Genomic DNA, 26393 nt, shown 5'->3' on the forward strand with positions numbered 1-26393 from the left:
TGCCCATTTCTGATCCATTGTTATTGAAGTGCAAGGCAACTCTCAGATGGAGATAAAATGCGGAAATAATAATAATAATAATAATAATAATAATAATAATAATAATAATAATAATTTATTATTTATACCCCACCCATGTGGCTTGGCTTCCCCAGCCACTCTGGGCGGCTTCCAACAAAATATTAAAATACAGTAATGTCTCAAACATTAAAAGCTTCCCTAAACAGGGCTGCTTTCAGATGTCCTCTAAAAGTCTGGTAGTTGTTGTTCTCTTTGACATCTGGTGGGAGGGCGTTCCACAGGGCGGGTGCCACTACCGAGAAGGCCCTCTGCCTGGTTCTCTGTAACTTGGCTTCTTGCAGTGAGGGAACCGCCAGAAGGAAAGACTGCCAGGAGGGATGGGAGCTGGAAATAATCTCTGAAGGAGATGAGGACAACTCTTTAGCCCCATCTAAGTGTGGGTGGTAGCCTCATCCTTAGTCCTAAACATACAACCCAGCTAGAAGCTTACTTCTGTGGGAAACTCTGGCTTGAGGAGGTGTGGAGAGGCCCAGAATCGGATGTGGCTTATCTGGCCATCAGGACTCTCTCCACGACATGCCCCCCTCTCCAAACACACCCGTCAGGTGTGGGGCGAGCACCAAGAAATTGAAGGGGAGGAATCATAATTCTAGTTTGCAGCCCCACTTCAGAAAGGCAATAAATATTCTTTGAACCTGCAGATTCAAATCAGTGTACACCCCCCCCCACACCCCCACACCCTTGCATGCAATAGCCAATAACACAGGAAAACATAAAGAGGCTCCCTTTTATTGATGTGATGGATCTGAAACCAGGATGCATGTTAAGGCAACTGTGCTGGTGCTGCATGCGACCATCACCCCCTGCCATGCAGGGGAAGAACGTGACTCCTGAGCAACTTGGGGCAAGGTGAGAAACCGCCTGCAGAAGCATCATCACACTTTCCCAGGATCCTCCTTCAGAGTCACCGTCCGGTTGAACACAAGCTGCAGGGGGGAAGCAAGCGACATTAGCAAGAGTCCTTTGCCAGCCAAGTTCTTCCTCCCCATCACCTCCCATTTTAGAGAGCGGCTTTTCTCTCTAGGACCCTCGTACCTACGGGACCACCTCTCCTGGTATGCCCCACAGAGGAACTTACGGTCTTCAAACAAAAACATCCTGAAGGTCCCAGGCCACAGAGAGGTTAGGCTGGCCTCAACCAGAGCTAGGGCTTTTTCGGCTGTGGCTCCGATCTAGTGGAACGCTCTGCCACAAGAGACTAGGATTTGACATCTTTCCGCAGGGCCTGCAAGACAGAGCTGTTCCACCAGGCCTTTGGCCAGGGCACAGCCTGACTCCCTTCTTTGGCAATCCTCACATAACTCTAGCCCAATTGGTTGCCATTAATCTGATTTGAATTAATTTTATAATGAAATGATTTTAGAATGTGTATCATTTTATTGTTGTTAGCCGCTCTGAGCCTGGCTTCGGCTGGGGAGGGCGGGATATACCGTAAATAAATTATAATTATTATTATTATTATTATTATTATTATTATTATTATTATTATTATTATTCTGACCTTTAGGCCTTTACAGGAACCGTTAAGAGATAGAAGGAAGCTCAAAGGCAGGTTCCGGGGGACATTTGGCCCTCCAGACATTGCTGAACGACTCCCGTCAGCTGCAGCAAGAGTGGCAACGCGGCTGGCAGCAATGGGAGCTGTAGTTCAGCAACACCTGGAAAGTCAAAGGTTCCCTCTACTGGTATATCATCCCTGGCAGAAGGCCCCATACAACCTCTGGCTGAAAACCTCTATCAAAGGAGAGAGTCTGACATCTTCCAAAGCCGTCTGTTTGTTTCACCGCCCAACCGCTCGTCCTGTCAAGAAGTTATCCCTCACGTGCAGCTGAATTTTCCTTTCCTTGCCATTTGAATGGGGGGGGGGAGGGGAAAAAACCCCTTCCATGTTTTTGCACCTTTTGGGAACTGACCTTTGCACCCGTGCTGTCAGGATCGACTGAGAAATAGCCAAGCCGTTCAAACTGGAATTTGGTAAAAGGCTTGGCCCCACACACAGACCTGTCCACCAGAGCCTCCTCAATCACAGAGAGTGAGTTCTGGAATGGGAGAGAGAACAGAGAGAGAAAGATGGAAAGGAGCGGGCAGGAAAGACTAAAACAAGGCAACAGAACTTCTCTCAGATGGGCAGGCCAAAGAGTCTTTAGCCCTGCTGATTAAAATATGTAACAGTACTTTTCTCTACTCACCAGGGACGCCCCACCCAGAAGGCAAAGTGAGGTGATCACCTCAGGAAACGGGATCCACAGAGACAGCAGATCCGGCCTCCAAGGAACGCGCTACCTGCTGCTGCCACGGTGGCAGTGATGGCGTGAGACCGGATCTGCTGCCTCCTTGGAAGCCCCCACCATGCTGCCTCTACAGCAGCCTCTTTCTCCTGCCCTTGTTCCCAATGTAGATCTTCACTCATCCCTTCTTCCCTGGCCCAGAATGGAGGCGGGCACTTTTGTAGTTTGCCTCAGGTGCCGAAGTGTATTGGGCCGGCCCTGCTACTCACAGGTGCAGCGCATGAACTCTTGTGGTTACCTGCCTTCACCAATTTTTGCATGGCTTGCTTGGGAGGAGATGCCCAGGTTGGCAGGCGCACCCTGATCCGCACACTCCAATTCACTTATAGGTAAAGTTAAGGGACCCCTGACCATTAGGTCCAGTCGTGACAGACTCTGGGGTTGCGGCGCTCATCTCGCTTTATTGGCCAAGGGAGCCGGCGTACAGCTTCCGGGTCATGTGGCCAGCATGACTAAGCCGCTTCTGGAGAACCAGAGCAGTGCACGGAAATGCCGTTTACCTTCCCGCTGGAGTGGTACCTATTTATCTACTTGCACTTTGATGTGCTTTCAAACTGCTAGGTTGTCAGGAGCAGGGACCGAGCAACGGGAGCTCACCCCGTTGCAGGGATTCGAACCGCCGACCTTCTGATCGGCAAGTCCTAGGCTCTGTGGTTTAACCCACAGCGCCACCCGCGTCCCGTGATTCACTTATACCTCCTACCAAATTGCACGCCCACACACAGAAGGTGTTGGCCTAGCAGGAACCACCTTACAAAACTCCTTAGCAAGGTGTACATTGTTAGTACAATGAGATGCTTCCCTGGCAGTTTCTTTGTGCATTGTTAACCTCACCTTTTAATAATAATAAAAACGTCAATTTCTAATATTTTATGCCCTCCTGTTCCTCTCCTTTAATCTTGTCGTATTATATAATGGAATGTGATGCCTTCTTGTTCTTGCAATTTTCTACTTTTTCATTAAAAAAAATAAAAATTGAGTACCCCCTGCTTCTCAAGCCACACCATTTCTTTCTCCCAACATAGCTCTACCTCTTCCTCCTCCCTCCTTCTGTCTTCCCTAGTCCAAGGCATTAATAATAATAAAACACTCTTCTGGGCTCAGCACTCACAGGATTGACATCACTCAGGAAACCCTGTGGCACCTCTGCGGGGTCTTCGGGGTTCTTGTGCAGGAACCTGCAAGCCAAAAAAAGGTTTATAGTTACACTGAGGGTGAGATTCGGCTGCCGGAACAGAAGACAAGAGGGTTCTGCTGCACAGGCCGGCCAATGGCACTCTTGTATCCTAAGCATGGCTCTTCCAGATGCTCTCTGTAGGCCCTGGGGAATGAGCCAAGTCCTTCTTGGGCTCGATGTTACTTCTACCTATGGTGTCAAGTCTACTCACTGAATGGAGAAAGCTGGGCAATGCAGACGGCCAGCCTCACAGAAGGTCCAGCCCATGTTCAATGAGCTCATCTCAACCCTGACTTGGCAGGAAGCAACAGCAAAACTGTTATCTCGGGGAGAAACTCCTCTTTTGTAATGGGGCAGCTGACAAACTTGATGTAAACTCCCCCATTAGCTACTAGGCTGATGCAGCGGAGACACTTTGCTTTAGGTCGGGAGGCAATTAGCCTTGCCGGTTTGGGTTTTCTCTGCCAAGTTTAGTGCCGGAAGTCTTATTTTGCCAATCTATGAAGATCTGCACTGGCTTCCAATTCATTTCCAGGTGCTTGTTTTAACTTTGAAAGCCCTACATATCTTTGGGCCCAGCGCCCTCCAAGACTGCCCTACTTCCCTATGAATCTGTCTGAATATCAAGGATAAAACATGACGACCATCTTCAGAGGCCCTACATAGGGTGTGTGGGTGTGTTTTCCAGTATTAGGCTTCTTTCAGCCGTAGCATCTGGAACACCTCCCCCCTCCTTCCCCTGGAGACTTCTGAGGCACTGAAGTCTTTTTGGTGCCAGATGGCTTTCTTTTTGCCCAGACTACCCAGAATTCCACAGGAATTCTGCACGGTTTAAACCTGACTTTTACTATGGCTGAGTACAGATTAGTGAATCGTGGTTTAATCAGGCTACGTCTATGCGTAGTTACTTCGCTGCTCCCTTCACGCAACTGAGCAAACAACCAGGAATCCATATTTAACTGTAGTCAGAACTGGGAAATGGTAGCTAATGTTTTTCAAGCAAGCTGGAATCTGAAGCCATGGTTTAAAATTGCCCTGTGGTTCCTGGCTTGTTCAGAACCATGGTTTCCCAGTTTGAACGTAACAGGAAACTATGGTTAGCTATGGCTTCTTGGCTTATTTTGCTACCCCTGCAAATGGAGAAGCAAACCAGCCGTGTACAGGATCCTGAAGCTCCAAACATGGCTGGCAAGCTCTGCTGTCTCTGTCTTTATGAGTTTTAGAACTATTTTAGTTATTTGAGCTGCTTCGAAAGAATAGTCCTAAGAGCAGCGTACAAATTCCCTAAGGAAACAAGTAAATAAATTGGAACGGTATAATCAATTTCCCCAGAACCACCCCCCCCTTTCGGATATAGTTATAAGTTTGCCCCCCTTTCGGATATAGTTATAAGTTTGATTAAAACAGATGGTGTTTCAAGATAAACTCAAAAAGTGTTGGTACCTAGCTCTGTCAACCTGCCTTTGAATACATAACACCACTATGCAATGCTTGAATACAGTATATAGCCTCTGTGAGCTAAACCCAGGGGAGGAGAGAGACAAGATAAGGAAGTGGTTTTGACCCCTGTTGCCTAGTCTTCCTCCCAGGAATAATAAGATCCAAGGTCACGAGGCACATGGGGAGCCTTCTCAAACAACAGATTTGCAAAGACGAAGCGATCCTAATACTCACAGTCGCTCATACTGTCGAACCTCACACACGAGAGGATTTGACACCCAGTGGATAAAGGCTTTGGGTTTCTCTGCTGCCTCTGACTTTGTACAGGTCACCTCTAGCTCTTTCACACGTCCATTGGTGTCCTAGGCATGGATATGAAGGTCAGTTCCATGCGGCCACCCAGCCACTTTGCCATCATGCTTCGGGCATCTAGCTCCTCTCCCAAAACACTCCCTTGCAATGTGGAGCAGATTGCCTTCCTCATCTCTTCTGCTCAGCACAGAAGAAGGGAATGAATTTGCGACGACCAGCTCACTTGCTCTTGCATGAGCCCAGACCTCAAATCCATGTCTGTATCTCCCTAAAAGTTCATTGCAGTTCCCTTTAACTGACTGGCGCTAGCTTATCTGGCCAGTTGCAGAGAAGTCAAAAAATTATTTTCCACACTCTGCCTCATAATCAAAAGACATTTTGGTTGTTTCTTCATATCAGAGAGAAAGAAAAAAGGATTCTATGGCTGCTCAACAACTGCAGGATGACCCCCCCACCCCAAAAAAAGGTTGATTCAGAGCTGATCTGCCACACATATAAGCTATTTCAACAGGACACAGAAGAAACTTACAAATATGAAATGCTTCAATACACTATTCATCAAAATCACAGTCCAACAGGAACCAAAAGCAAAATTATCAGGCCGCAAAAATATATCAAACGCCAGAAAATGTTTGGACATACAACACTTTCTTTTAAAAGCATGGAGTGGGGGTGGAAAACGCCAATAAACAGACTTGGGCTCGGCAGAATTTCATTTAGAAAAAATTATAGGGTCACCACAGAGAAGGCCCTGCTGTGCTCTTGCAGATAACTCCTCATAGTAATAGTACTGGTTTATGCAACTGTGGTCATCTCACTTAAGAGGCCGGGGGCCAGCGCTGTCCGGAGACACTTCCGGGTCACGTGGCCAGCGTGATGAAGCTGCTCTGGCGAGCCAGCACCAGCACAGCACACGGAAACGCCGTTTACCTTCCCGCTATAAAGCGGTACCTATTTATCTACTTGCACTTAGGAGTGCTTTCGAAATGCTAGGTGGGCAGGAGCTGGGACCGAGAGACGGGAGCTCACCCCGCCGCGGGGATTCGAACCGCCAACCATGCGATCAGCAAGCCCTAGGCACTGAGGTTTTACCCACAGCGCCACCCGCGTCCCATGCAACTGCATAGGCAGCAGAAAAATGGATTTCCCCCTCTTTTACTCCAATCTCAGGGACAAAATATTCAACTGGAGAATGTAACCTAGGAACAGGATGTTGGGGCAGATGGGCTTAATCACACAGTGCCTGCAACAACTTTGGGTAGTTCTAGCCTTAGCGAGAGAGATACAACTTAAGCTTCAGAAATCAATGGAGGAGAGCCAGGGAACTGGTGTGTGTGTGTGTTATTTTGTTTTCTTCTACTGCAAGCAACCTCAAGGTTTATTTGATCAAAAGACAGGTGTGAGATCTATGTTGTTTTTTAAAAAAAGAATTAGATTTCACCGCTTGCTTGTGCAGACAGACAAAAACCACTAAGGAGGGAGCGAATTGGGAGAAAGACCTAGCAGAGCCACAGCTAGAGTCTTACAGAGCTGTAAGCATAGCTGCTGGAATGGTCCATGTGGCTGATCTAAGCCGAGTGCCACAGCTGATGTTTTCTTTTATGGGAAGCTCTTAGGCCCTGATCTACAGGGATAGCTGCAGAGCTGCGGTAAGAGGGCTGTAAGGAGATGCCACGGCAGACTCACCTTAATTATGCTCTGGATAGCAATGACGTAGCCCGTGTGCCTCAAACCCACTGGCTGGCCGGGCGCCAGGCGCTTGTAACCTTTCTCTGGCACCTGGCAGGGAAGAGATGCCAACGTCAGTGGAGACCAAACAAGGGGAATCAAATCACTTCAATCTGCTGGCACATGGATGTAAAAACGTTCTGTACTAAATTGCCAGTTCTTATGGGGCAGGCACCTCCCTCATAGCAAGGATCTGCAACGTAGCTCCCTGTAGTTATTCTCAAGACATCCCCATAATAACAATAATAATTTATTATTTATACTCCGTCCACCTGGCTGGGTTTCCCCAGCCACTCTGGGCAGTTCCCATCATCAACATCATCATAAATTTTATTTATATCCCGCCCTCCCCAGGCTCAGGGCAGCTAACACCAGGTATAAAAACAATTGATACAAAAAACAAGTTAAAAGCAGGATTAAAATTCAACATTAAAATGCAGCCTCATTTCAGTAGAAACTCAAATCAAAAACTTTTTGGGGATGAAAACGTCAAATCTTCACCAAGGCCAACCATCCAGACTGGTCCTACGTGGGACAGAAAAAAGCCAGGGAAGTCCCCAAAATAGGAGTTCCATCCCAGAAAGAGAAAGGAAAAAGGAAAGAGGGGAAGGGGATCAAGTTGATTCCAAGCCAAAGGCCAGGCGGAACAACTCAGACTTACAAGCCCTGCGGAAAGAATATCAAAAACACGATAGAACATCAAACATTAAAAACTGTCCTAAGCAGGGCTGCCTTCAGATGTCTTCTAAAAGCCAAATACTTGTTTATTTCCTTGACATCTGACGGGAGGGCGTTTCACAGGGCAGGAGCCACTACCAAGAAGGCCCTCTGCCTTGTTCCCTGTAACCTCACTTGCAGGGAGGGAACTGCCAGAAGGCCTCAGAGCTGGACCTCAGTGCCCGGGCTGAATGATGGTGGTGGAGATGCTTCTTCAGAAGCATCACTCCACAGGGCATGGCGGCCTCAGCCAGAACAGCACAGCTAGCAATCAGATGGGCATCTGAACTCTTTGCCCACAGTTCCAACGCTCTGTATGGGCAGATCCTGTCATAGCTCAGGAGTCACCAATCACAGGAAGGGGGCAGAGTTAGGGCTCCTGGTGAAATTTGGCCCAGGTGATGACCTGGTTAACGTGCCTGCAGAATGTAGCCTGGTGTGGGCGGTCAGACAACAGCCCTTAGTACAAGTGGACATGGATATTGCAGACGAAAAAGGCAAACAATTTGCTTCCAGTTTAAGAGACTGTCAAATGAAGCTCAGACAGAAAACTAGAGGAGAGGGAAAGATGTGCCCTTAGAAGACTGGGAGGTGGGTGAAAATAAGCCTCATTATAATGTGTTTGCATGACAAAACATACTTTTTAATAATATAACCGTGTGTGTATACAAACACTCAGGAACATATAAATGTATAACATTTATATTGGGCAGTGAAGTGATTTTTTATATTTTTTATCTCACATGTAGTATTGTTGGACAAGGAGCATCTTCCCAAGTAAGACAGGTGCCGATTACAAGCTGCCAATCTGTCCAAGCACAAAGGACATGGATCTGGGGTTCAGCTTGTCTACCACCAGGCCTAGTTTTGGCAGGAAAGCCAACCTACATGAACAGGGCCCCTTTGGGTGCCAGAAGACGTTTTCTGGTGTGCATGGTTCTAATTTTTAAAATCTGTATTTTTAAAAGATCGTGCAGAGATGGTCCAGGCCAGTAGAAGTGGCCACAAGGTGGACTTCTAATTGTTGTTTAGTCGTTTAGTCGTGTCCGACTCTTCGTGACCCCATGGACCAGAGAACGCCAGGCACCTCTGTCCTCCACTGCCTCCCGCAGTTTGGTCAAACTCATGCTGGTAGCCTCAAAAACACTATCCAACCATCTCGTCCTCTGTCGCCCCCTTCTCCTTGTGCCCTCCATCTTTCCCAACATCAGGGTCTTCTCCAGGGAGTCTTCTCTTCTCATGAGGTGGCCAAAGTACTGGAGCCTCAGCTTCACAATCTGTCCTTCCAGTGAGCACTCAGGGTTGATTTCCTTCAGTATGGAGAGGTTTGATCTTCTTGCAGTCCATGGGACTCTCAAGAGTCTCCTCCAGCACCATAATTCAAAGGACTTCTAATACAAACAGCCAATGAGAGATTCAAAATACACTCTCCGAGTCAGAGGAGCCAGCGCTACCATGAGAAGTGAATTACCGTATTTTTTGCTCTATAAGACTCACTTTTTCCCTCCTAAAAAGTAAGGGGAAATGTGTGTGCGTCTTATGGAGCGAATGCAGGCTGCACAACTATCCCAGAAGCCAGAACAGCAAGAGGGATCGCTGCACAGTGATCCCTCTTGTTCTGGCTTCTGAGATTCAGAATATTGTTTTTCTTGTTTTCCTCCTCCAAAAACTAGGTGCGTCTTATGGTCTGGTGCGTCTTATAGAGCGAAAAATACGGTGATCTGCAGTGCAGGCATGGCTGCCGTCCAGAGAATGCAAAAGCTACACAAAATTGCTGGAAAAAAGAAAAGGTGGAACCGCAAATGACAGTGGTGACTGCCAAGACCACCAGGAACTATGGGCAACTTGAAGATACATACCCCAAAACACCGTCCCATACAGGAGGGATCGGTGGAGACAGCAAAGTCCCTTTAAAATAAGAGAAAGCCTTTGTGCTGACGCATTTTACAAACCCCGCTTTCTAACAAGGAAGAGATGATCCCTCATCTGCTCCAGAGTCCTACAGCAGGATGAAGCATGCCCATCTGTGCCCCCAGCGTCACAAATATCAGCTTCCTTCTCTTCCTCAATGCATTGCCTCTCCCCCACCATCCACAGGCTCACCTCCCGGAAGTCATTCTGCTCAATATAGACGGTTGGCTGGAAGGGGACTTTGTGGAAACCTTTGGTCTCATCAGCGGGGAAATTGGGTACGTCGATTTCTAAGGTCTGTAAGGAAGAAAGGAAGGATTGATGCACGCTCGATGGGGGTGCTAAGAGAGGCCTAGATTTTAAGCCACCCAGCCCCCACGCTGCAAAGGCCGCAGGCTTACTTTCTGCGGTGCGGGAAAATTGACGATGGTCACGCACAGTGGTTCCAGCACGGCCATGACCCGGGGCGCCTGTTCGTTCAGCACCTCCCGCACACAGGCTTCCAGCATATGAGGCTCCATTGTGCACTGGGCGACCGTCACGCCCACCTGTCGAGAAGAGGTTGGAGTGAGCCAAGCAACAGGGAAAGGTCAACCCACCAGCTCCAAGCAAGAGGTGGGGAACATGTCCTCTCTCTCTCTTTCTCCAAGGCAGCCTTTCTCAAGCTGTGGGTCCCCAGATGTTGCTGAACTACAACTCCCATCACCCCAGAGCTCAGGGATGATGGGAGTTGTAGTCCAACAACATCTGGGGGCCCACAGGTTGAGAACCGCTGCTCCAAGGGCTGAACTCCCTTTGGGGAAAGTGGTCCCCAGGGGAATTGGGGAGGCCTACACACTTGTGGTGGGAGGTGCCAAAATACACACACCCCATTCACTCACAAACTTTCCTCTGCTCGGCTTCCACACAGAGATAGGGAACTGAAAAGAAAGGGATCTGAGGACATGGGAATAAATCTCTTCTTGAATGATCAGCTCACTGAGCAGAGGAAGGGCGGGGGGAAGGAGGCACGGCTTGGAGGGGGTGCGGGGCAGTCTCGATTAAGAAGTCTGACAAGACGGATTAGGCCCATGGAGCAGGGGTTCTTCATCCCGGCTCTAAGGGGAAGATGGCCGCCCTGTAGCTCAGTGGCAGAGCATCTGCTTTGCATTCTGAAGGCCCTGTCTTCAATCCCCAGCAGCACTGGGAAAGACTCACTGCCTGAAATGCTAGAGAGATGCCACCAATCAGGGCAGACAATACTGAGCTAGATGGACCAATGGCCTGACTCGGTTCCTATGCCAACACTTAAGCCGTTTTCAGGGGCCACAGTCCCAATCTCTCCAATGCTCATATGGCTCCAGGGAGATGGCACTTTTCCCCGCTGCCTCTGGGGGCATGGAGACAGAGGTTGCACCCTGTGGCTGCTTAGCAGGAATCCAAGAGGTTCCTTAGTCAGGTCCACGTTGAAGCCATGTATCTGAGGAGCATCTCCACAACAAAGGTGCTGGGGGTGCGTCCTGCTGCTCACGCCATGCCCCAAAGGAAAAAGTGGCGTGTAAGCTCCATGACACGCAAGCAAAACCCGGAACAGCGCCTGAACTCTGTACCCAGCACCCCATGGCATTGAGGCACCCACGCTTTCCCCTTGGCTGAGCTGCACCGAACCCCAAAGGACATGTCTTTACCCTGGCGCAGAAGTTGTTGATTGCCTCTGCCGGGAAGCCCCGGCGCCGCAGTGCTGTCAGCGTAAAGAGTCGTGGGTCATCCCAGTCCCTGGAATGGCAACGGCAGCAGTGAGTGGCAAGAGGCAGAAAGAAGCCTTGCTCCAAAACGTACCTGCCTAGTTCCTTCCCAGCATGCCATGCACGTATCCCCTCGCCCCCCCCCCCCACCTGGGACTATAGCGCTGAAGTGAAACAGGGCCTTGTCCAGCAACCAAGGGGCTAAGGGCCGCTTGGATGGGTGGGTTTGAAGTATGCATGTGCTAGATTCCTATCCTATAAGCCACTTTGAGGATCCTTACATCAAAAGGTGGGATTACAGATCTTCTAAAATGTCTGAGGCCGCCAGAGGGAGAGGACGCAGCAGCAAAGGACCCCTCCCTCCAGCTGAATTACTGCCTTCTTAGGCAGATGTTTGGATTTGATATCCCGCTTTATCACTACACTAGGGAGTCTCAAAGCGGCCAACATTCTCCTTTCCCTTCTTCCCCCACAACAAACACTCTGTGAGGTGAGTGGGGCTGAGAGACTTCAAAGAAGTGTGACTGGCCCAAGGTCACCCAGCAGCTGCAGGTGGAGGAGCGGAGACGCGAACCCAGTTCTCCAGATTACGAGTATCGCTCTTAACCACTACACCACACTGGCTCTCCAGATGTGAAGGGCTTTGGCATTCAGAAAGCCCTCCAGGTGCTATTCCCACCAGCCACAGGCAACACGGCTAAATGGCAAGGGATGATGGGAGCTGTAGTCCAACGACATCTGCAGGCACCAGGTTCCGCACCATATCAGGAAGGGTATTACAAAAGCCCTTTCCACTCTTCTAACAAAACTTCACAGACTGAAGCACTGGGCCATTCAAGGAGGGACATGAATCCAGGGCTGTGGGGAGGGGCAGCATTAAGGGCTGGAAACAACTTTGGGGATGGATCACAGATTTTGCCCAGAGATGGGTAAAATGAAGCTCATTCAGGGTATATTGCAAGTGGATTGTTCCATAAAATTACTTGGGAGCCTCACGTTCCTGTTAGGCGTCTGAAGCCGATTGTATTTCGTGAACTACCTTGGCAGTGGTGCTTTGCCCTGAAAGGTGGCATACAAGTACTTCAAATAATAATAATCATTTTAAAAATCAAACTCTGTTCCTCACCTGACAGCCCCTGAATCTACCAGGCGAATGATCTTGCGCTTGGAGACCACCGTGTAGAGGAGATTGAGGCGCCCATACTCCCACTGCACGGGGCAGTAGACATCCAGGGCGTTGCACAGCCAGAAATAGGAGGAGCGTCTGCCAAGAGAGAGGAGAGCAGCAGCTGTCAGAGCAACAGCAAGTAACCTTTCTGCAGTCCAGGGGCCACATTTCTGCAGTCCAGGGTCAGCGGCAAAACTGGTCACAGGAGCACGTGGAGCATTTTGCCTTCAGTCTGCTTTCTACACTGTTACACAGCTTTCCCTATCCTCCTTACATGCAGCCAAGAGGTTTTATTGGAGTTCAACAAGGCCAAAAAAAAAAAAGTCAATGAAATTACAAAGCTCGGATAGTGAGGGGTGTGGCCAGAGGTGAGTCCTGAGGGCTGGACAAAAAAAAGTTTTGAGGCGGTCGCATTGGTTCCTGGGCCTAAGACTCCACACCCCTGTGACAGGCTGACGTCAGCTACGTGCTTGTGGCTATCTAGCTTTGCAGAATTTGTTTCGCTTTCGGGACTCCTGTTTTTGAGCAAAAATAATTATGTGCGGTCAGGATGAGAGCAGGACAGAGACCCAGTCACAGGGGACTTACTAAAATCCTGCTGCATGCTCAAGGCAGAAAATCCAGAGGCAGAGCGCCCCTGACAGACAGCCGACTATCTGACCTCTGTTCAAAGGCCTCCACTGAAGGAATGGTCATTAGTTCCACTGCAGAACTCATCCTCAAGAAATTTCCCCTAGCATTCAATTCAAATCTTCCCTTCTCTAACTTAAGCCCATTAGATCTAGTTTTCACCTTTGCCATGAGGGCTAGAAGCTTGCGTTCCACTAGAGGTAAAACCAGAATCCTCAGGATAGGATATCCAAGTGGCAGATTCTGGCCCTGTACAGATGAGGAGTCTACATCCATAGAAACCCAAGCCTCCTAAATCTGGGGTTCTATTTCTCCTCATAGGATAAGGGATTCCGCTACAGGCCTGTGGTTGCTCCCCACAACAGGAGAGCGTCTCAGCCACGTCCCAGTCAAGCAAGGAACTCTGTGCCTCTTACCTGGCCTGGAACTCTTTGGTACAGAGCGAGTGAGTGATGTTCTCTATGGAGTCGCAGAGGCAGTGTGTGTAGTCGTAGGTGGGATAGATGCACCTGGAACCCAGGGTACAGCTGTAAGGTCAAGAGCTCCAGAACCAGCCCACCTCTATGCAGCTCGACTCTTTTTCCACCCACAGCCTACCCAGCCATAAACCCCATCCCTCAAAATGTTCTTGCAGATCCACCGCACTACCATGGCATGTGCCCTTGCTTTTAAGTCTGGTTGGGGGAGAGGCCAGCCTTCCAACCTGAGGAGAGCAAGGGTCGACTGTAGCCAAGGGGATGGCATCCTGCCCAAATTCAGAAGCACCCCCCCTTCCCCCCATTCCAAAATCCGAGAGCGCCAGCCACAGTTGTCAAAAATGTTTACTGGATTTGTGAGCCGCCATTTTGCCAAGGCCCCTGAGGTGGTTTGTAAGTTTTAAACAGCAAAACAGACACATGATATGAAACGTAAAGAGACAAGAGTCCCATGGGGGCCAACTGGGAGCCGATGGTATGGGGGCATCCTCGGCCGGGCCTCCCTCGCTTCCACCTTCCCTCAGAGCACGCAGGTCTTTACGGGAAGGCGGGGGAAGCTTCTCGCCGCAATGGATGGTTCTGTCAGGGCCTGGTGGTCCGTGTGCCCCCCGGCCTAGTCTCCCTCACTTCTGTTTCTCTTCAGGGCACGCAGGGCTTCCTTAAGCAGATGGGAGGGAGGGGCTGCTGCACACACATTAAGCCCTATGGCACAGCCATCTGTCCCAACAGAAAATGAGGGCCAGAAACACCTAGCCCATCTCTGAACCAGCAACCCCAAGCCTCCAGTACCCGCACCAGACACACACACCCATCTTGCATACCACTTGTCCCCAGTGCGGTGATGTGGTGTGTATTTGATGCGGTAGGCGACAGGGTCCATCTTCCCATCTTCCATCACCAGCTTCATGCGCAGGGTGGCCTCACCCTCCGCAAACTTCCCCTTGCGCATGTCCTGCAGAGGAGGAACCCACACTGGAGCTTTGAGCCAGTCAGACATGAAAACTCACCACAAGGTTAAAAAACGGCAGCTTCTGCCACCTCAGTTTTTGCCCTGTCAGGAGCAGCCTTCCGGTTGCTCTGCTCTACAGGCAGACACATGTATATACTGTACAACAAAGGCTGCTCCTCAAATGCCAAATTCATGCCAATGAAGCCCAAGGAATGCAATCAGAGCGACGTATTTTTTTGAACTTATTTTGTAAAGTTAACCCTGCTTCCAAGATTCGGTTATTTCAATGAGTTTTTGACCAGTAATGAAAGGAAATAAACTGAGTGGAAGGGCCACTCAGATAGAGGTAGTCAACATGCGATCCTCCAGATATCGGTTGGACTACAACTCCCATCATGCCTGACCATGGGCCACGCTGGCTAAGGCTGATGGGAGTTGTAGCACCATGTTGGCTACCCCCAGATTAGGACAAAGGATAATAGCCATCTAAGGAGGGCAGGGAGAAAGGTGTATAAAATAAGGATTCTGATTGCTGGAAGCACACCTGTATAATTTTCTGAGCCATCATCAATTACTACAGGCATAACCATGAGGGCTAGAAACTTGTTGTGGTGGTGGTTTTCAAAAAAAACCCAAACAGACAAGGCCGAGAATGCTGAATTCTCTAGCAGGGGAAGCCACCCTAGACAGCCCACATGAAACAGGAGTACCTCAAAAAGCAGGAGTGATTCCTCGACCGGCCGGTCTCGCCATGGAGAAGGAGGCGGATTATGTCCCTTGATTTCTTCCACCTTCTGGTGGCAAACGTAAGCATGGCCCCTGAGGGAGGGAAAGGACACAACCAGTCACAAGAGAAGGAAGAATGAACCTGTGGTCAGGTGTTAACCCTTTCCCCCTTTTCAGCATCCACCCTCCTCACCTCCGGATGAGATCCACCGCCCAGGTGTACAGCTGGTCAAAGTAATCGGAGGCGTGCGTCACCGCATAGGGGGTGTATCCTGGGGGAAATAAGGCCAGGTCATAAGAAAGTGTGCCCCCTTCATGCCATACTTGGCCCAGTCCCCACCGCTCCCCTCAGGCCCACGACTTAGGGCAACAACTCCCCAAAACCCACCCTCAGACATCAGATCAGTCACTGTGAGAACAGGATGCTGGACTAGATGCCTGATCAGGCAGGCTCCTGGCTGCCTGATCAGGCAGGCTCCTCTGGTGTAAACAAGCTGTTGCTACTCCTAAAAGCTTCATGTAAACAAGCCATCCGTAAGGGCCTCATTGTTGCACTTGAGCTTCACACCATGGTGCAAATTGGGCTAACCAGTGGTTGTTTTTTCTGAGGGTACCAGCGCTATTATTATTATTATTATTATTATTATTATTATTATTTTATACCCCACCACTCTGGGGTATAAACAAAAGAGAAGAGAAGCCACTGGTTAAAACTGTGGCACTGATTGTAACTGTGTACTGGCATCTGTTTTTCTAGAAGGAAAGCACTGGTGTCAACCTAGCATGGGGTCCACAAAGCCAACAGCCTTCCTCCCACCCACCTGGCCCACCCAGAGACAGAGCTCTCTTTCGCCCAGGCAACATTTCCACATTTTGTAGCACAAGAGGCACATACCTAACCATTCCACTATGTCCCTGATGGCTGTGAAGTACTTCTCCTCCTCCTTTTCAGGATTTGTGTCATCATACCGCAAAAAGCAAATCCCGCCATTTGCCTGGTTGTGGGGAGAGAAATTAAGCAGTACAATTAAGCCACCCACGAGTTCAGCAGCAAGACGTCAACCTAAAAGTAATTCCATTTTGTCATTCCCCTCCCTCCCCTCTTCCTACAAATCCCTTTAAATTCTAATCATTACTGACAGAAAATACCTTTCCCTTATGGCCGACAATTTAAGCAATGCACGTTGCTATATATAATTTCATATCTGTAATAATGCTGAAATACACACACACACACACTTTGACGCAACTTGGTCGATATATTCGGAAATGTTTATCTGAGTGTTCACTGTTCAATTTTTAGTTTTAATTTTATGTAATAGTTGCACGTCATATGCTTTAATGTGAACAAAGATATAGCTCAGCGCAAATGTGTTAAAACAGTTTAAAGATGAAAATGGAGAAAAATGATGTTACCTCAAAAAATAAATAAGTAGAATTAACATGTTCCCATTTGAAACTTCAATTTAACATGTAGGGAGTACAGTGCACACTAACAATGTATAAAACACTGAAGCAAATTAATAAATGTGTGCTTTCAAACAAGGTACATATAATTCTACTGTTATGTCTTCTGGCCTATATATCTATCATATGTTCTTATATGCTACGAGCCACTTTGGGGCCTATCTTTTTGAAAAAATGACACACACATCGCTAGATGAAGATGAGGCTGTCCCTCCCCACTCACTATCGCCTTCCACCCCAACCCCAGTTCAGCAAAAAGCTGAGTTTGCAGCAGGGCAGAGTGTGGAAAAGTGACCGGTCTCTCACCTTGGCAAAGCCGAAGTTAAAATTGATAGCCTTGGCGTGGCCAATGTGCAGGATGCCATTGGGCTCTGGAGGGAACCGAGTGCGCACCTGTGGCAGAAGACATTTTCAATGCAGTTAACGGAGATCTCTCTGGATGCAGTCTCCTCCTCAAAACCTCAAAGACACCCCACACCCAGCCCCACCCAAAGGCCAGGGCAGGGCCCCCCCCTCTGGATCATAAGCTATGACAAAAATGTAGGTAAAAAGGTAATGGTAAAGGACCCCCTGGATGGTTAAGTCCAGTCAAAGGCGACTATGGAGTTGCAGCACTCATCTCGCTTTCAGGCTGAGGGAGCCGGCGTTTGCCCTCAGACAGCTTCTGGGTCATGTGGCCAGCAGGACTAAACCACTACTGGTGCACGGAGAACCGTGACAAGTGCCAGAGCACACGGAAACGCCGTTTACCTTCCCACCGCAGCAGTACCTATTTATCTACTTGCACTGCCGTGCTTTTGAACTGCTAAGTTGGCAGGAGCTGGAAACGAGCAACTGGAGCTCACCCCGTCATGGGGATTTGAACCGCTGACCTTCTCATCAACAAGCCCAAGAGGCTCGGTGGTTTAGACCACAGCGGACCCTGCAGGAGTCTGCAGCAACATCCAGCTCACTAAGCAACCATGGCTGTGTCCTCTTTTCTTACAACTTGACATCACATACACGCTAAAGGCTGGGGGAAGAGAATTTGGCTGTCTACGAGGCCTCATTTGCAGGGCTTCTGGTCCCTCTCATTATGCACAGTACACCCTTAGGGATTTAGGACATGGAAAACAGCAGCTTCACCGCCAAGGAAGTGAGGACCAGGGAAAACAGAGGTCTCTGCTGTTTCTCAAAAACCTTCGCAAAGGCGAACACTTGTTCACCTGCACATGATTGGCATCAGATTTATTCTTCCAGTGGAAACTGTTGCTGGGCAGGAAAGAGTAAATCTGGCACCTGGAAAATGCCGATCTGGCACCTCGAAATTGGCACCTGGAAATTGCTCCCATGCACAGACACCCTTGTCCTATGCCTGCTAGAGCTATGAATCTGTGGCATCTCACTGCTTCCCCAAGTCTCGGTTTTGCCATAACAGCAGCTCGGGGGGCACAAGGTTTCACAGGGACTGAGAGATGCAAGTTACGGGGATCAGATGCTCTGTGAACCCAGCCTCCTGAAGGAAGAAGGATGGAAGGTCTCCACCCCCCCCCCCAAGAGCACCTGTCCGCCTGTGATCTCCAGATGCTGCTTCAGTAAGTTCATGGTGTTGGGTGTGACAACGTAGCCTTCCGTTTTGTAGTTCTCACCTGGAAAGGTATAAGGGACATGATCAGCACACGGTATGCAAATCAGCAAACTGCAGGCAGTGGCGGCTGAGTAGTCTTCTGCATTAAAATCAAATCTCTGTGCCCAGAAGGAACAAAACACACCAGTCGCAGAACCGTGATAATTTTGCATTAAAGTTGATTCACTGTCATTCTTTAGTTGATCATTTGCCCAGGTTTGTGGGGCTTAGCAATGTGGGGTTGTGGCTTCATAAGCGATCTTCCCTACCTACCACCCCCAAATGCACTCGTTTTTTGGCAGAGTCAGGTGCTGTTGGGTGCCGCCTGGTGGCAAGTGAAGCAAACTCCACCTACAAGAGATAAGCCACCGAAAGCCTAAATATAAGCAGCGTCTCCATCAGAGCAGGATTTGGAAGCAGGGGTCCAGGTCCACACTCAAAAGCACAAGAAAGGCCACAGCAATTTTGCCCAAGCCGATTGTGCTATGATGATGTTTTGCTACTGTTTTGTTTTAAATTCTGCGGTGATTTAGTTTCTATATACAGTGGTAGCTCGGGTTAAGTACTTAATTCGTTCCAGAGGTCCGTTCTTAACTGGAAACTGTTCTTAACCTGAAGCACCACTTTAGCTAATGGGGCCTCCTGCTGTCGCTGTGCCACTGCTGCACAATTTCTGTTCTCATCCTGAAGCAAAGTTCTTAACCCGAGGTACTATTTCTGGTTTAGCAGAGTCTGTAACCTGAAGCGTATGTAACCCAAGGTACCACTATACAGAAATTGTGCTCCAGTGGCATGGCAGCAGAGTGGTGCTTCAGATTAAGAACAGTTTCAGGTTAAGTACAGACCTCCAGAACGAATTAAGTACTTAACCCAAGGTACCACTGTATGCATATCTGTGCACCTGTAGGCACGTATGAAAGTTTTTAAGGGGGGGGGACATTTCCATTACATCAAAGGAAAAATTGCAACCCGATACTGACCAACGCTGTACGGTTTTGTTTTCATCTATCTTTATAGGCCCACCACAGCCTACAATGATAACATTCAAGGATTTGTACAGTAAGCTGCCTTGAGTTCTGTCTTGTCATGGAAATGCAGGGTGCAAATATATCCCAATATATAAATAAAACGTCTCCTAAACCCACAGGCAGGCTCCTGGTGCGTCATTTCCCACAACCACATGCATGAGCACAGCACAACTGGACCCTCCTGACACCAATCACTCCTTTCCTTGACATCAGGCAATATCTGTGGTTTCCACAGGCCCTGGCATATCAGGGAGCTCATCGGTGAAGGTGAGAACCTGGCTGGAGAGAGACACGACCTCCAGGGCAGCTTACCTGGCTTATGGAATTTAAGCGCCTCGCCCCTCAGCTGCTCCATAAGAGATTTTGTCTCTTGGCACGCATCACCTGGAGGGAAAGCAGGTGAGGTCAGGATTCTACCACTGCAGAAGCCAGAGACTCAAGAAACAGACCCCCTTTTGCAGCAGCAACTGGGATAACTTCCTTCCCTTGCAATCTTTTAGCATCTCCACATACGAATAGCAGTCTCCTGCCTGAAATTCTGAGAGCTGCTGCCAGTCCGTGTAGACAATGCTGAGCTGGACCAAGGGTCTGGTTCGGTATAAGGCAGCTTCCTATGTCTTTCCTGTCCTCCCGCTGGAAACTCCTCCAGGCAGGGCTTGTCTCTTGTCGCTCGTCACTCGGCCACGTACCTTAACTAATACTAATACTGTAGAACAGCGAGCCAGCATTCATAGTGGGGGGAGAGAGACAGCCGGAAGTGAAAGGAAAGCATTTGTCAGCAGTCTCATAGCCCTTACATGCTACAGCCTGAAGGACTCACAGCCCTGGCTATGGTCAGAGGTCACGTGGTGCAGCAACCTCCCTAATGCAGGTCTGGGTCTGCTTTATGCCTACATCGATCTCCTTACACAGCAATGTAGGAAGCTGCCTTGGACAAAGGCCATTGGTCCATCTAGTTCAGGACTGACTATACTGGCTGGCAGAGCATCTCCCTTCCCAATCCCTACTGAACTTGGAACATTCTGCATGCATAGTATATGTTCTACTGCTAAGTTACTGCCCTTCCCTGGGAAACCTATATATACGATCTTCAGCTGCTCACAAGAGGAGAAAGGCAGAGAAGCAAAACCAAGTTTTGTCACAGCTACAGAAAGCCTTTGTAAGGCTGTTGTCATGATGAAGTACTTCTCGAGAACACTAGAGGGCACACTAGATCTCTGCCAAAGCTCATCACATGAAGGTTCCAGCAGGTGAGTGGAATTTTCCACGGCAGCAAGTTATTATTAAGAGCATCAGAACCACCTGCTGGATCAGCCCAGCATCTAGTTCTCACCAGATGCCTGTGGGGAAACCAGCGACCAGAGCAGGAGCAACAAGAGCACGCTGCCCTCCTGCGATTTCCTGGGGGAGCGGGTTCCATAGTGTGCTGTGTGATTATTGTTTTTAAAGCAACACAGCAAACACGATGGGAAGACACTGCTGCCAGCATTCCACCCTCCCAGTCCTCTGTGTGCCCTTTCCTAAGAGAGAGAAGGGCGCTTGGGTCCGGCAGAGCTGTGTGCTTGCCAGGAACAGGCAAACATCCAGAGCAGCTATGAGGCCTCCAAAACAAACACAAGGGAGAGCAGGTTCAGACAAGGACTTACCGTTTTCCACCACTGCTGCCTTTCCCTTCTTGTCTGGCTCGGTGGCACGGGCCTTCGGGGCCTGACAAAGCAACAAGAGAGAGCTACTGAGTTTAACTGGACCTGGCCTTGAGGGCCTCCGTGGTGAAGAGGAGCCAAGTTTTAAAGGCCGCCCCGCACCCGGAAATATAGCAGGCAAAACTCTTCCTGGTGCAGAGACAAGCCATGGAAGAAGCTTTACCTGCTGCTCTTATCTTCTTTTTTTAAGGACGTGGAAAGGTTGGGGAGAAATGGCAGTGAAAGGAAGAGTGGGGAATTAAAGATGAGGTCAATGTTTTCCTAAAAAGAACTTTGCCCTAGACTCTCAACCTTTGCCCTAAAAAACCAAATCCCTATGTCAAGCAACAATTCTTTGCTCTCCCCGGCTTACTGCATACAATGGAAACCACAAGTTTGCAACACTGCCTTATTCCCAGATTCAGAGACACGCAGGCCAAAATAAATGGGGAGAATCCATAATGCATGCTTTAAAAGACTGGAGGGTGTGGTGGAACGGATGCTTCATTGGCCCCCCAGACACCACTTCCTGTCCTGAGCACAGGTGCCACTACCTACGCACCCCGAGGTAGCGGAGGTTTCAAAGAAAGACTCACACATGCCCACCATTAATGGCTTCTGCCCGTATTAGACAAGGATGGAGAGAACCTGTGGGCCCTCCAGATGTTGCTGAGCTCCAGCTCCCATCAGCCTCAGGCAGCATGGCCAAGAGTCAGGGATGATGGGAGTTGTAGTCAGCATCTGGGAGGGCCGAAGGATTGGTGGTTTTAGATGAATCCTCTGCACTCTATTGCACACCTGGAGTGGAAGCCACTAACACACCACAAGAAGGAAGGAAGGAAGGAAGGAAGGAAGGAAGGAAGGAAGGAAGGAAGGAAGGAAGGAAGGAAGGAATCATAGAGTTGGAAGAGACCACAAGGGCCATCGAGTCCAACCCCCTGCCAAGCAGGAAACACCATCAGAGCACTCCTGACATATGGTTGTCAGGTCTCTGCTTAAAGACCTCCAAAGAAGGAGACTCCACCACACCACAGGAAGGAAGGAAGGAAAAGGAAGATAAACACTTACCTTTGATTTCTTTTCCAGATCAGCTTCTGTCTTTGGGCCCAGCAAGTGGAGCACCTACAGGAGAGGGAAAGCACAGAAGGAAGGAATTGATTGGTTGCCTTGGGTTTGACCTGGCCCTCTAAGTTCCTTCTCTCGACCTCCCCTCCCCAGGGCAAAACTCTTCTTATGTCAGAGATGGGGAACCAGATACTGCTGTCTTCCAGCCCCCACCAGCCCCACTCAGCCTGGCCAATGGAATTCAGCGACAGCTGGCCCAACACTGCCTTACAAAAAACACACACACGCAAGAAAGCAAAACCCACTAATCCGGCGTAAATGTCAGCGTGCCTCTGCAGGAGCACAAAGTTTAGCCTGATGCTACAGCCTCCTTTCCCGATTCAAGCCCGCATAGGAGGATGCAGTTGTGGTTCCACTGTGAATGCAGTGTTTCTACTGGGTAAGGAAGTATTCGGCAGAAAAAAACAGCATCCTGAGAATGCCAGGATTTTTATTTTTTAAGTTTCCAGTTACAAAAATAGACCTGGAGGGATGTGGGTGATGCTGATGAAGATCTCAGAAACCCAAGGCAGTTGTCTTAGCACAGTAATGGCCAAACTTGGCCCTCCAGCTGTTTTGGGACTACATTTCCCATCATCCCTGACCACTGGTCCTAGTAGCTAGGGATGATGGGAGCTGTAGTCCCAAAACAGCTGGAGGGCCACGTTTGCCCATCACTGTAGACTTAGCAGGAGTCCCAGTGTGCAAAGTGCAGACCTTTAGCACCCTCCCAAAAATCTGAGAAACAGATATGCAAAACAGGGGCGTGCAAATGTGTAGTTACATAATATATACAGGTCACAGGGCAGCACTGCAGGAGAAGTTTGCAGCGCCGAGTCTTGGTTATGGAACCTATTTTTGGTTTAAAGCCCGTTTTTAACCCTACCCTTCTTCCAGGGAGCTTAGTGGCGCACAAGGCTCTCTCCACACCTCATATTACCTGCACAACCATCCTGTAATGTAGGTTAGGCTAAGAGAGATCAACTGGCCCATTGGGCTTCACAGCTGACCGGGGATTTGAACCCAGGTCTCCCCAGGGCACTTAGCAGCCTCTGCATCACCCTGGTTCTTTAAGGGGGAGAACCTGCTGATTCTGTAGCAACGACCCAGCCAATCCCCACCTGCCTTCTCCAAAATCCCTTGTCTAGATCTGCAGGCCCCCCCTTGACGTACCTGAAGGTCCACCTCGTTCTTAATGATTTTCCCATCAGCCCACTTCAACTTGCTCCGCGCCTCCCCTGCAAAAGAGAAAGGAAATCAGAGCAGTCGTTGACAATCCGCTGAACAGTGAATGTTAGAATGATGTTGGAATGAATTTATGTGATTTTAGCAGAAATGTGACAAAGATTTAAGAAAAATAGACTGTTAATTGGTGAAAGGAGGGAAAGTAAACTTATATTAATATCAAGATAAATTTTCAGGACAAAAATTTGAAAAGAGGGAAAGGATTGGCTGAAATGGATAATTGACTTAGAATACAAAAAAGGGAGGTGTGAGGAGGTCAGGGAAATAAGCCAATGAAAGGAAAGTAATGGGAAGATTTGCTGTATCCTTTTATTATTATTATTATTCTTTTCGCGTAATGGATTTCAATTCTTTGTTTTTTCCTTTTGATCCCCCCCCCCTGTATTTTATCTTTTCTTGTTTAAAAGGATGTTTTTCTTGATTCTTCTTTTTGTATTTTAAAAACTTTAATAAATATCTTATAAAAAAAATCCGCTGAACAGGACTCGGAAGCACAAGTCCAGGCCCCAATGGAGCCACACACCTCCCCAGGCCCTGTTTGCAGGCTCCCCAGAGATGTCTGGCTAGCCATTGTGAGAGCACGATGCTGGGAGGATGCCCTAATCTGCTGGGAAACATGGGTGGAAGATGGCTGCTGCCCTCATGCCTTGCTTGCGGGGTTCCAAGAGGCATCTAGCTGGCCATTGCAGGAGCAGGATGCCCAACTAGAGGGGCCTTTGGTCTGGCCCAGCAGGGCTCTTCGTACATTAGGAACACAGGAAGCTGTCTTAATCGGACCATTGGTCCATCTTGGTCTAGAGCAGGGTTTCCCAAACTGGGGTCTCCAGCTGTTTTTGGACTACAGTTCCCATCATCCCTGACCACTGCTCCTGCTAGCTAGGGATGATGGGAGTTGTAGTCCAAAAACAGCTGGAGACCCCAGTTTGGGGAACCCTGGTCTGGACTGATTGGCAGCGGCTCTCCAGGATTTCAAGGCAGGGAATCATCCTCAGCCCCTTCCGATATGTTCCTGTGTTCATGGTTAGTCCTATTGCGGAGTGCGCTGGCTGAGTTTGCAAAGGGAGTGGGCGGGTTTTAGACGAAACGAGCAGAGTCTGGAAAAGCACCCAAGGCCAGGTTGCAGAATGAGCACAGTGACGCGCCAGCAGTAAGTGGGTGTCTCACAATGGGAACGTACTTGCAGACTCCCCTGCCCGGCCTGTCACTCACCCATCAAAAGCCCCATGTTAAAGCGGTAACGCTCCGAAAGGAGCTGGGCTCTGTGCTTGCTGATGGAAGCTTCCACCTAGGAAGGAAAAGAGAAAATCTGATTATAAAATGAGAGAGAGAGAGAAACTAGAGCCAGTTCAAGTGGCTTCCAGACGAGGCTAAATACAAGGCAATAAGGTAGGGTGGGGAAGGTCTAAGAGTTAGTGCTGACCTTTAAAGCCCTAAACGGCCTTGGTCCAGTATATCTGAAGGAGCGTCTCCACCTCCATCATTCTGCCCAGACACTGAGGTCCAGCACCGTGGGCCTTCTGGAGACTCCCTCACTGCGAGAAGCCAAGTTACAGGGAACCAGGCAGAGGGCCTTCTCGGTAGTGACACCTGCCCTCCCACCAGATGTCAAAGGAAAATACAACTACCAGACTTTTAGAAGACATCTGAAGGCAGCCCTGTTTAGGGAAGCTTTTAATGTTTGATGCATGATGGTATTTTAATATTTTGTTGTAAGCCACCCAGAGTGGCTGGGGAAGCCAAGCCAGATGGGTGGGGTATAAATAAATTATTATTATTATTATTATTATTAGCAACACACTTTTCTTCCTTTTTTACCGAACAACAGAGCCTCTTCCCTGCCAGACAGAGCTCCCCAAACCCTCCCTGACACTGGAGGGAAGTTACTGAGCCATTAGGACAACTTCCCAGCTTTGGGCAAAGGTGCTCCCTGGATATCTGAGTCTTCCTAAAAGCCCTGATCCTCTTTTGGCCAGGCAACTACCCAAGTGGATGTGCTTGGCAGGATTCTCTGAGATTCAGGCTTAAGCAACAACACAGACCTTGCCTTGCACACATCTCTCTTGGCAAAAAAAAAACAAAGACACACAGAGGCCTGGGTAGACACCCTTTGCCCAGCTCCAAGCGTGGAAGACGGGCCCGTGATGGGGCATGGCACCACTTGCTGCTCCTACCAAGGGCTGACACTCACCGCCTCTTCGATCTGCTCTGGCGTCACGGTCACGCCAACGCCACATTCTCTGGCAAAGTCTGTTGCGTCAATGGGCTCCACAGGGTGGCTTTTGACGTAGTCCAGAGCCGCTGCAGGCACAAAGAACACAGGTGTATTACGAGAAGGAACGCCTGTGTGTTAAGAGTGGATAAAGTGGAATGGAGAGAGACCTGGGTTCAAATCCCCACTTAGCTATAACATGTTGGGATGCTGCCAGAGAGACGGGGGCATTTGGCTGGCTCTAGCCACTGGGCAACACTCCGGTTCCCGGTACAGCATCAATCAGCGACACGAGGCTCAGATACGTTCAGAAGCTGTGCACGCTCTTATCAGCAGAGTGAATAAATCCTCACAACAGAAGTGGCGGACAGAGACATGTGTAAGCATTCTTTACAGCATTTAATCAGTATAGTTCAGGAGCAAAGGAAAAAACATGTCTGCTTCCCTTCGTCTCCAGCAAAACAGCAAAAGCAACATACAAACGGAAGTTCCCAGCAGACTGCGCTGAAAGTAAAGAGGCATGTGACACACAACAGTCATGCCTGTTCCCTTTTAAGGTGGAACGGAACTATATCCTAACATAAAGCTCATCCGGTGTTCTCTGCCAGTTAAGCGTCTCTCAGCCTAACCAACCTCACAAGGTTGTTATGATGGTAAAACTGGGGTGGAGAGAGAGGAATCGCCAATCTTCATCACCCTGACTCCTTGGAGGGCAAGACTACAGT

General features: G+C 49.0%; 1 protein-coding gene across 1 annotated transcript in view; it reads right to left on the reverse strand.

Moving 5' to 3' along the window:
• Positions 1-794: 794 nt before the first annotated feature.
• Positions 795-26393, reverse strand: part of QARS1 (glutaminyl-tRNA synthetase 1) — a 30714-nt gene continuing 5115 nt past the window's right edge. The window contains exons 3-24 of the mRNA XM_081901756.1: positions 25648-25757; positions 24669-24744; positions 23388-23452; positions 22179-22232; positions 21075-21135; positions 19741-19812; positions 18337-18422; positions 17101-17187; positions 16223-16322; positions 15521-15599; positions 15312-15420; positions 14474-14604; positions 13593-13685; positions 12505-12642; positions 11322-11409; positions 10056-10202; positions 9847-9951; positions 6985-7077; positions 5221-5348; positions 3481-3547; positions 1995-2120; positions 795-1007 (exon numbers count right to left, since the gene is read on the reverse strand). Of these exons, the coding sequence (XP_081757882.1) occupies positions 957-1007; positions 1995-2120; positions 3481-3547; positions 5221-5348; positions 6985-7077; positions 9847-9951; positions 10056-10202; positions 11322-11409; positions 12505-12642; positions 13593-13685; positions 14474-14604; positions 15312-15420; positions 15521-15599; positions 16223-16322; positions 17101-17187; positions 18337-18422; positions 19741-19812; positions 21075-21135; positions 22179-22232; positions 23388-23452; positions 24669-24744; positions 25648-25757 (2066 nt within the window). The 3' untranslated portion in view covers positions 795-956. The remainder of the gene's footprint in view (positions 1008-1994; positions 2121-3480; positions 3548-5220; positions 5349-6984; positions 7078-9846; positions 9952-10055; positions 10203-11321; positions 11410-12504; positions 12643-13592; positions 13686-14473; positions 14605-15311; positions 15421-15520; positions 15600-16222; positions 16323-17100; positions 17188-18336; positions 18423-19740; positions 19813-21074; positions 21136-22178; positions 22233-23387; positions 23453-24668; positions 24745-25647; positions 25758-26393) is intronic.

Source organism: Podarcis melisellensis, assembly GCF_964234715.1.
Source record: "Podarcis melisellensis genome assembly, chromosome: 2".
NCBI lineage: Eukaryota > Metazoa > Chordata > Lepidosauria > Squamata > Lacertidae > Podarcis > Podarcis melisellensis.